This window comes from Symphalangus syndactylus, chromosome 16 (genome assembly GCF_028878055.3).
Source record: "Symphalangus syndactylus isolate Jambi chromosome 16, NHGRI_mSymSyn1-v2.1_pri, whole genome shotgun sequence".
Classification (NCBI taxonomy): Eukaryota; Metazoa; Chordata; class Mammalia; order Primates; family Hylobatidae; genus Symphalangus; species Symphalangus syndactylus.
Genome location: NC_072438.2, coordinates 34,205,953 through 34,216,262, shown reverse-complemented (window position 1 = coordinate 34,216,262; position 10,310 = coordinate 34,205,953). Strand labels below are relative to the sequence as shown.

The 10,310-nt window shown below is 43.6% G+C and overlaps 1 protein-coding gene across 1 annotated transcript; it reads left to right on the top strand.

Moving 5' to 3' along the window:
* Positions 1-641: 641 nt before the first annotated feature.
* Positions 642-9,874, top strand: CCKAR (cholecystokinin A receptor). The gene is made up of 5 exons (XM_055246568.2): positions 642-979; positions 1,651-1,902; positions 5,228-5,489; positions 7,848-7,975; positions 8,963-9,874. Exons 1-5 carry the CDS (start codon positions 868-870, stop codon positions 9,493-9,495), a joined length of 1,287 nt encoding a protein of 428 aa, XP_055102543.1. The 5' UTR covers positions 642-867; the 3' UTR covers positions 9,496-9,874.
* Positions 9,875-10,310: the final 436 nt, after the last annotated feature.

Genomic DNA, 10,310 nt, shown 5'->3' with positions numbered 1-10,310 from the left:
TTATTTGCTGACATGCTAGAAAAGCGACTGGCAAATGATTGACTCTCAATGAAGATGTGCTGAACGCAAGCCTTCATGAATGAAGAGGAAATCTTACTAACATCTTTTGTAATAAGGACCCAGGTACCTATGTTCAAAAGTGCCTCAATCCTTCTAGTTAACAAGGGCAGAGACCACGAGAAACAACACTGTGTTTAGTAGCAACTTAACAACCAGCCAGCGGTTCTATCCACACACGCCACCGGGCATGGTTCCAAAGCTAAAAAGGCACTAATTGCTTTTCTATAAGGAGGTGGAACACAGTCCCTCCGTGTTCTTTAGGCCTGATGGTCTGCATTATCGGATCTGTTACCGTGTTAATTGTTCCTGTCTCACACAGCCAGTTTGGGCTTTCTTCTGCATATGTCTGGGATGGTGATGGGTTCCTATATAGAGGAGTACTGGGGAAGCCTGTGTGTGTGTGTGTCTGTGTGTGTGTGTGTATGTGTCCTTGCATGTGTACACATGTGTGTAAAAAGCAGCCACACTCAGAATGGTTAACGGGTAGGCAGGCTGTCTGTACTCAGGGCCCTAAGACTGGCCCAGGAAAGGGCCGGGGGAGGTGGCGGGGGGTGAAGGTGGAGCAGGCTTGGCTTGCGCTCACTGCCTTTTCCACAACAGGAGCGCAAATGCTTGCCCAGCTGGAGTGAGTGAGGTGAACTCGAGTCGCCTTTAGGAATGGCTGAAAAAGCCCACACCTGGAAATCACTCCCTCCCTGCTCCTCCACGGCAGGTTGCATCTGGGAGACGCTTCGGTCATTAGAGGAATGAGCCGGGAGTGAGCAATTCACCAGCTCTCCAGCACTTGGTGGAAAGCAGCAGGCAAGGATGGATGTGGTTGACAGCCTTCTTGTGAATGGAAGCAACATCACTTCTCCCTGCGAACTCGGGCTCGAAAATGAGACGCTTTTCTGCTTGGATCAACCCCGTCCTTCCAAAGGTAAGTGTTGGAAGCTGTTATTTTAATTCAGGAAACGACTGAGTTGTGGGAGAAATCAGCAAAGGCAAGGCTGATAAAAAATATATATAACCAAGTCATTGTGAGACAAGGCTGGATAAAGTCATATGTTCGGAAGTTTGGAGAAGAGATTAAAAAGCAGAATAGAGTCAAATATTCTTATTGTCCCCCATGGGAGAGTTGGGCATTCATGAATAGAACTTGGGGGAACAAAAGCAGGGGAGGAAAAGCTGAGTGAAGCAAGAGGGAGTACAAGTGTCAAAGCCTGAACTTACAAGCACAGCAGAAAAGGTGTTGTCACCATGCAGCTGTTTTCTTTTCTTGGGGGGAAACCCAGCATGAAGTGATTAAAGTGAAATAATGCTTAGCAGCCAGGAAAGAAAGTGATCACTGTTCACTTGAGGAGCTTTGTTCTTAAGAAAAAGTGGTTCCCTGAGTGATCCTTTAACAAACCAACCTTCTAAAAACAAAATAATTCAGTCTCTGCTTTCCTCAATTTGTTTCTGCAAAATGTTGTCAGGACAGGAATCGTGGGTCCAGTGATGTACACCCCGGTGGGGGGTAAATCGGCAGGAATTCACCCTTGGCTTCGGTTTTAGCATTCCGCTCTCATCACCTCCATCCCTCCGTCTTGCTGCTGTTACTCTCTGCAGAGTGGCAGCCAGCGGTGCAGATTCTCTTGTACTCCTTGATATTCCTGCTCAGCGTGCTGGGAAACACGCTGGTCATCACCGTGCTGATTCGGAACAAGCGGATGAGGACGGTCACCAACATCTTCCTCCTCTCCCTGGCTGTCAGCGACCTCATGCTCTGTCTCTTCTGCATGCCGTTCAACCTCATCCCCAATCTGCTCAAGGATTTCATCTTCGGGAGCGCCGTTTGCAAGACCACCACCTACTTCATGGGTAAGTTGCTGCTGGTGACTCTTTCTGGAGCTTGCTCCAGACCCCACTCAGCCCCAGACCTTTCCAAACCTCTGACAATCACAGCAAAGGAGCCCTGCTGAGGGCTGAATCACAGAACATCAGGCTGTGCATGGCTGTGTGCAAGGACATTGGCGCTGGCTTGACAGTCATCCTTATATGTTCCCCACAAGTTGGTCCCCATAATCCATTTCGGAGATCAGTTTCTAAGAGTGAAATAAATTGATAGGAAAACACAGGGGCAGTTGATTTTGCTTGCTTCTACTTGAAGGGAAGAGGAACTTGCTTGCTTCTGTTTGAAGTCAAAAGTGACTTTAAGCTGCTCTATCCCTTTCTGGAAGCTGTTGACTGTGTCCTGATCTATACCCAACTTGAGTCCTGGCTTCTAGGGAGGGTGAGGATGATGGAGGAGGGTTCTTTGCAGTTGTTCCTTTTGTTTTCTTAGGGAACAGGGGCTATTTGAAAACCAGTTCTATCACAGTTCCAGATTCTCTTCTCAGGATTCACTTCCCAGCCTGTTCTCCGCAAAGCTGGGGCCATCTCTGGCAGAAAGAGAGAGAGAGAGAGAGAGAGAGAGAGGTCTCTGCCCCTAGATGAGAAGTTGAATTTGCTCCTGGGGGCTATGGGGTCACTAAGCTGGTCCTGAGATATGTGGCTTTTTGCCTATGCCAAACAAAAATGATGATAATGAAAATCACAAGAGCTAAATTTTGTTAGTGCTTTTATGCACTCGATGTGGTACTAAGTGCTTTGCCTTCCATGATCTTACCTTATCTCCCAACCACTCTATGAAGTAAATGCAATGATTCTTCCTTGTCTCACTAAGGAGGAAACGGAGGCACAGAGAAGTCCATACTGTGCCTAACACCGCACAGATGGTAAGCAACAGAGCTGAGATTTGAGTCCAGATTAGCAGCCACACAGTGGTGAGCGTGCTACCTCAGTTTGCCAACTGCTGTGGTTCTCTCGAAGTTGAACAGAAACACATTTCTTGGTCCTCTCTGGGTGCCAGATTGTCTAGTCCCTTGCCCTTTCTGAGAATTAGTTGGGAGAAGGGCAGAGATGGGAAATTAGAAGGGAGTTATTTTTTGTTCTGACCAAGCCTTGCAGAATATGCAGAACTGAGTTAGGCTAGGGCAGTCTTCAATGACCAGAAATCTTTAAAAGTCTTTATTTTTCCCAATTGAGGAAGTGGGATTCCGCACTGACAAAATGATGGTGAATTACTGACCCTCGTGCCACCAAAAACCAAGAATGTGTCAATCCATGTCCAAGTCCTCTGGAAAAAAAAAAAAAGACAAAACTTACAAAGGAAAAAGATCATTGTTAAATAATGAAGCAATAATAATAACTAGCACTGTAGACATCTGAGGCCCATCCATATATATCTTATGGTAATACTATTTGGGAATCTTAACCAGAGAATGTGAACCGAGATTTTAAGTGAGTGTTTTCGTGGTGGCAAAACATTGTGAGTGCCACAGAGTTGTTCAGTTTGAAATGTTTAATTTTATGTTATGTAAATTTCAACTGCATAAAAAATATTTTATTGGGCAAAAGAAAAGCAACATCATTCTGAAAGTATTTGCAATACCATAATAATTTTGTTGGATTTTTAATTCCAATAATTTAGGTTCTTCTTTTAATTTTGCAGTCTCCTCAATACTAATAATTAACATTCATTAGCTCCTAATTTGTAGCAAAAAGAAAAAGAATGCTTGCCTGCCAGTGAGTTTATAGTTATTGATGATCCATTACGCAGAACTGAGTCTTAGAGAGTTTTGGGCTATACTCTTGACTCTAAATGTCATCAACTCTTTAGGGTAAAATCCAGTAAAGCACAGCAAATCCTATCCCCAGAACATGAGTTTTTAGTTAATGGTTTGGGGGTCATAGACTTTTTTAAGACTCTAAGGAAAGCTAGAGCTAGGATCCCTAGAAAAATGACATTTTTGGACATAGTTTCAGAGAATTAGTTTATATCCATAAGAATAAGGAGAATCTAAGGACCCCAGTTTCAGGACCTCTGCTCCCAAATTTATATTAATTCTGAGGTTTAAGAAACCTTGGTAAGAGATATTCAGAAGAACTGACAGAATTTATAGCAGAAGGACTCTGCAGGGAATTTTAAGGGAATAATAGGACATTTTAATAAGCATGCATATACAAATACAAAAATAATGGAAGTTAAGCTTTTTGGGCAATGCTGAAGCACATGATTTTATTTATTTTTTATTTTAATTTTTTTTTCCATAGGCCATCTAAGACCAAGAAGTACATGATTTATTTTATTTTATTTTTGAGATGGAGTGCCTCTCTGTCGCCCAGGCTGGGGTGCAGTGGTGTGATTTCGGCTCACTACAACCTTGGTTCCAGCAATTCTTCTGCCTCAGCCTTCCAAGTACCTGGGATTACAGGCACGTGCAGCCATGCCTGGTTAATTTTTGTATTTGTAGTAGAGACGGGGTTTCACCATGTTGGCCAGGCGGGTCTCAAACTCCTGACCTCAAGTGATCTGCCTGCCTTGGACTTCCAAAGTGTTGGTATTACAGGCATGAGCCACCGCACCCAGCCAAGACATACATGATTTTAAATGAGGTGCATTTGATATTTTCTCACTGTAGTGGTGATGCTTGCTCATTCTACAGAATACAGAAAAACAAAAACAATAAGACAGGAGACTTTAGTCCCCCACCCAGCGAAACCTTTAGTTACTGTATGGGGCATTTTCCCTCATCTTTTTTACTACTTATTTTTTTCAACAAGCTGCATTTTGAAATATAGATTGTTTCACTATTAAGAACAGTATGTACTCAAAATTTTTAGAAAAAGCCTTCATGCCTCTGGCTCGGATCACAGTGACCTTTCAGGGTCACAGAGCCCTTGAGAATCTCGGGTTTTTAGAATCATCTTAACTATGCAGACCATACTCAAAATTAGAGCTTTTCTTCAGATTTTAGAGAAACCTCTTCTGTGGGGGCAAGAACGAATTTCATCCCCTCGGTTATTAATTAATGAGCACCTTGAGCCTAAGCAGGTGTTAGGTGATAATCAAAGCTCCATAAACTTATTAAAAATTGGCAATGAGATGTATTTACAAATCCATTTCTTTAACTGCCTTAAACCCTTTCTGGAACAAAGCTGAGAATAAATCGTCTTTTAAAAATATACATACACAATATTTCTTTACCTTCCAAGCGTTTTCTTTTGATATCAAACCTGTGCAGATCAGGTATATTCAAGCTAATGTGCAAATAAACTTTGTATTTCAGAGTCAACATAACCGGCTTCTTTGTTCCTTTCCCAGGCACCTCTGTGAGTGTATCTACCTTTAACCTGGTAGCCATATCTCTAGAGAGATATGGTGCGATTTGCAAACCCTTACAGTCCCGGGTCTGGCAAACAAAATCCCATGCTTTGAAGGTGATTGCTGCTACCTGGTGCCTTTCCTTTACCATCATGACTCCGTATCCCATTTATAGCAACTTGGTGCCTTTTACCAAAAATAACAACCAGACCGCGAATATGTGCCGCTTTCTACTGCCAAATGATGTTATGCAGCAGTCCTGGTAAGGTTGCATTGTTTATTTTTAAAAATACAACTTGATGTAATTTTGCAATATTATGAAAAACTGAGATGCCTTGCCCAGAGTGGTTGGGGGATCAGTTTCCTGGAGACGTTTTGAGAAGGTCATTCTAGCCTTGTTCTAGGATAATCATGATAGCAAACACTTAGCTGGCGAGCTCTGTTTTAAATGCCATGCGTATATTCATTCAATCAATCCTCTGAAAACACTCTAAGATAGGTATTATTATTGTGCCCGTTTTGCAGTTGAGGAAACTGAGACTTGGAAAGGTTAAGTTTCCCAATTCACAAACCTAAGAAAGAGGCAGAGGCTCTGTGCTTAATCACTATGCAGTATGCTTCTAAATGCTGTAGTGGAGGGTTAGGCTGATTAATTGTAGAGCTATGATTTTCTTTCTTTCTCTTTTTTTTTTTTTTTTTTTTTTTTTGAGACGGTATTTTGCTCTTGTTGTCCAGGCTGGAGTGCAATGGTGTGATCTCAGCTCACCACAACCTCCGCCTCCCGGGTTCAAGCGATTCTTCTGCCTCAGCCTCCTGAGTAGCTGGGACTACAGGCATGCGCCACCATGCCCAGCTAATTTTTTTGTATTTTTAGTAGAGGTGGGGTTTCTCCATGTTGGTCAGGCTGGTTTCGTACTCCTGACCTCAGGTTATCCACCTGCCTCGACCTCCCAAAATACTGGGATTACAGGCGTGAGCCACCGCACCTGGCCTTCTTTTATTTAATAAAATTTTTACTTTAAAATAGAGATTGGGTCTCACTATATTGCCTAGGCTGCTCTTGAATTCTTAGGCTCAAGTGATCCTCCCAGCTTGGCCTCCCAAAGTGCTGGAATTACAGGCATGAGCCACTGCACCTGGCAATGATTTTCTAAAGAATTAAGACAGGGCAGGGAATGAGTCCCAAATCCCACATGGTTTTTCTTAGAGCTGCAGCAGCTCTGGTACTTACCCAGACCATTTTACCAGAAATGAAAACGCAAGATTCTAATACTGGTTCCTTTGCTTACTAACTGGGCATCTTGGGCAAATTCACATAAGCTCTCTGAACATCAGGTTCCTTATCTCTATAAGGAGTTAAAAATGTGGATATTTGAAAAATCTACCTCATTGGGTGGCTGTAAGATACAAAGGAGAATACGTGCATAAAAATATCATTATAAAAAAGGCTATGCAAATTGCAGGGTATTATATTTACCAATTCCAGGGATGTTTTAGAAGCAGTGAACTAGACGTTGAGTAACAGCCCCAAACTGAGATCATCTCTGCTTTTCTTGCTTTCCTCCTTTCATTTCAACCAGGTAGCACACACACACACAGGAATTACGTTGCAAATGAGAGGAATATTTCCAAGGCTTGAAAAGGAATCTTATCAAAACATGTCAAATTGAAATGAGAAATGGCCCAGCCACCATGAGCCTCTGACAATTTTATGGCCTAATCGTGTAACCTCACACATGCCAGACTGCAGAAGTGATTTAGGGGCCAGACTCATAAAGAAGGAGGCTGTGATTCTTCAGGAATCAAAGATGTTTAGAGAAAGCATAGCTCTACCCAGCCATGCACTAGAATGATGATGCCACTATGCTAGCCTCACAGGGTCATGGAGAATGGACACCCATGTAAATGTTTGAGCTGCTTATGGGTTGGAAACAGCCAGAATGGCATGTTTTGTAAAACCCAGAAGGTTTTCCATTGTCCCTGCCTAAGCATTTGATTACTCTGTTGTTTGGCAAATGGTATACCGTGATGCTTAAAAGCATAGCTTCTAGGTTCTGGAATCATATTTTGGGGGTTCAAATTCCACCTCTGCTACCAGCTGTGTGACTTTGGACAAATTTTTTAATCTCTTTAATTCTCAGTTTCCTCCTCTCTGCTGTAGGTAATAAGACAATAGCACCTACCTCAATGGTTATTATGAGAGTTAAATGTAATTATGTATGTAAAATGCTTAGCCTATATGTAGCGCATAGAAATTCTTGATGTATGTAAGTAATTTTTAAGGGTTTTTAAAACAGCTTTATTGAAATGCTATTCACATACTCTCATTTTTTAAAGCTTACATTCTTTTTAATACGTAGACTTCTTTCAAGCACAGAATTATGCCAAACTTTTCCAATTAAACTAGTCCTTCATCAGAGACTTCATCTAAAAAAAGAAAAGAAGTAAACAACTTATAATGACTGAATTGCCAGACATGAAGTTGCCAAGGATATTAAATACTAGTAATTAATGTGTTTGCTCAGGCCAGTAAAAATAAACATAAACCCTATTCACTCCTTCCCATTTGAGTTTGAAGGCCTAAAGTTGCTGGTTATTGGATTTCTTTTGATTTCATTAGGCACACATTCCTGTTACTCATCCTTTTTCTTATTCCTGGAATTGTGATGATGGTGGCATATGGATTAATCTCTTTGGAACTCTACCAGGGAATAAAATTTGAGGCTAGCCAGAAGAAGTCTGCTAAAGGTAACTATCTTGTAGCTGTGTGTTTATGCCAAATAAGCACAAAAGCTTGTTTTCTATCATTTAAATAGGTATACCCAGCGTGTACGTAAAGTTTGTTGGAAAATTTTTTAAGTATTCTTATGAGACTCTGTGTCAAGAAGCACAGTCATGGGCCCAGTGTTTCATTTTCTCATCTGTAAAATGGGGAAATCATTCCTTTCAAAAGCGTTCTGAGTGGAATAAAGTAACACACATATAACCCAATAACAAGCTGAGGCCTCTTCTATGCCAGCTGTTCTGTAGTGCTGTATGCAAACAGACCCTCTTCCACAACCAGAGCTACTTGTAATTCCAGCCTGTTTTGTGTCTCTCCAAAGGCACTGGAAGGGATTTGATTCCTAACCCACAGCCGGCTTTTTGTTGTCTCCTCCTCAACCTCTCTCCTCCTTTTTATTTTCACCCTGCAGTGGCCACAAAGCCTCACTCCTTCTCCATTCATTCCAATCCACTGTCCATGAAAATTGACCTTGACACCCTTGTTGACATAGCTTTTCCCTTCTCACTCCACGCCCTAACTCAGCCCTCTACTATGTGGATAACTGAGTCTCTCTAGCTTCTTTGGTTTTCATGGGTTTTTTTCTTCTTCTCCAGATTCCTCATCATAAAAGCAATCTGGAATCTTACCTGCAAGCAGGAACCTTCCCTCTGGGGAGCTAATGAAGGGAAGGAAAAGAGTGTGAATATTCATTCTTTAATGATTTTTTTCTTGTAACCTACATACATAAGATATTGTTTTTATTATATATTTTATTCATTTTAAGCAGCTTTTCATTGAAGGGAAGAACAAATATAGATCAATGCTTACCGATATCAGTGTAAGGCCAGGTTGTCTGCCATTTCTCAGTTCGTTTTTGGTCTGGCCTTCTTGATGGAGGGGAGTGGGGGCTCCATGCCTTCTACCGGGGATGACCCATCCCCCACAATGAGTGATGTCTCTTGCCCACCCAGAAAGGAAACCCAGCACCACCAGCAGCGGCAAATATGAGGACAGCGATGGGTGTTACCTGCAGAAGTCCAGGCCCCCGAGGAAGCTGGAGCTCCGGCAGCTGTCCACCGGCGGCAGCAGCAGGGCCAACCGCATCCGGAGCAGCAGCTCCGCGGCCAACCTGATGGCCAAGAAGAGGGTGATCCGCATGCTCATCGTCATCGTGGTCCTCTTCTTCCTGTGCTGGATGCCCATATTCAGCGCCAACGCCTGGCGGGCCTACGACACCGCCTCCGCAGAGCGCCGCCTCTCAGGGACCCCCATTTCCTTCATCCTCCTCCTGTCCTACACCTCCTCCTGCGTCAACCCCATCATCTACTGCTTCATGAACAAACGCTTCCGCCTCGGCTTCATGGCCACCTTCCCCTGCTGCCCCAATCCTGGTCCCCCAGGGGCGAGGGGAGAGGTGGGGGAGGAGGAGGAAGGCAGGACCACAGGAGCCTCCCTGTCCAGGTTCTCGTACAGCCATATGAGTGCCTCGGCGCCACCCCAGTGAGCTGTCCCCTGACCCTCCACCGCAGAAGGAAGGCGAGGAGGAGGCAGAGGAGGAAGAACAGAAGAAGAGATCAGGAAGAGAAGGAAGCAGAGGTGATGGAGAAGGAAGGCTCCACCTCCAGTGGGAACTCTTCAAGGTCTGCTTTCCATCCTTCATCTGGATTCCAGAGCACTGCTCCAGTGGGGCCATGACTTGGTTTCTAGGCAGTTCAAAGCAGGAAATGTTAAGTAACACTCACCACCAGAAAAACCTCAGCAGGCCAGGGACGGGAATCCAGCAGGGCTCATACTGCAAATGGAGTTGCCAAGCACATGTTCAAAACGGAGATATGAGGCCTACTGAGCTTTCAAACCTTCTAGAACATCCAAGGTGGGCTCTCACTCCTCCTGGGACACATTTCCATGCTCTGCTTTTTCTGCTTATGGAGAATTGTGGTGGTTGCTCTGCCTGCAGGGAGCCCATCACCCTATCATGTATCCGCTGTAGCCTTCCACCTCATTGTGACCACAAAGGGAACAGGAAGCAAACCCTCTCTGGCCATTTTGTCCTGGGTACGGCAGTAGCCTGATTTCTTCATCCTGAGGTTGGCCAAGAACATTCGGAGTCATAAGCTAGTTGTCATCAGAATAGCATAAGCAATGTCTGAAAGATGGAAGTTTCAACCCAATACTTCTTTTTTTCTTTTTCTTTTTCTTTTTTTTTTTTTTTGAGACTGGGTCTGGCTCTGTCATCCAGGCTGAAATGCAGTGGTGCCATCTCAGCTTATTGCAAACTCTGCCTCCTGGGCTTAGGTGATCCTCCCACCTCAGCCTCCA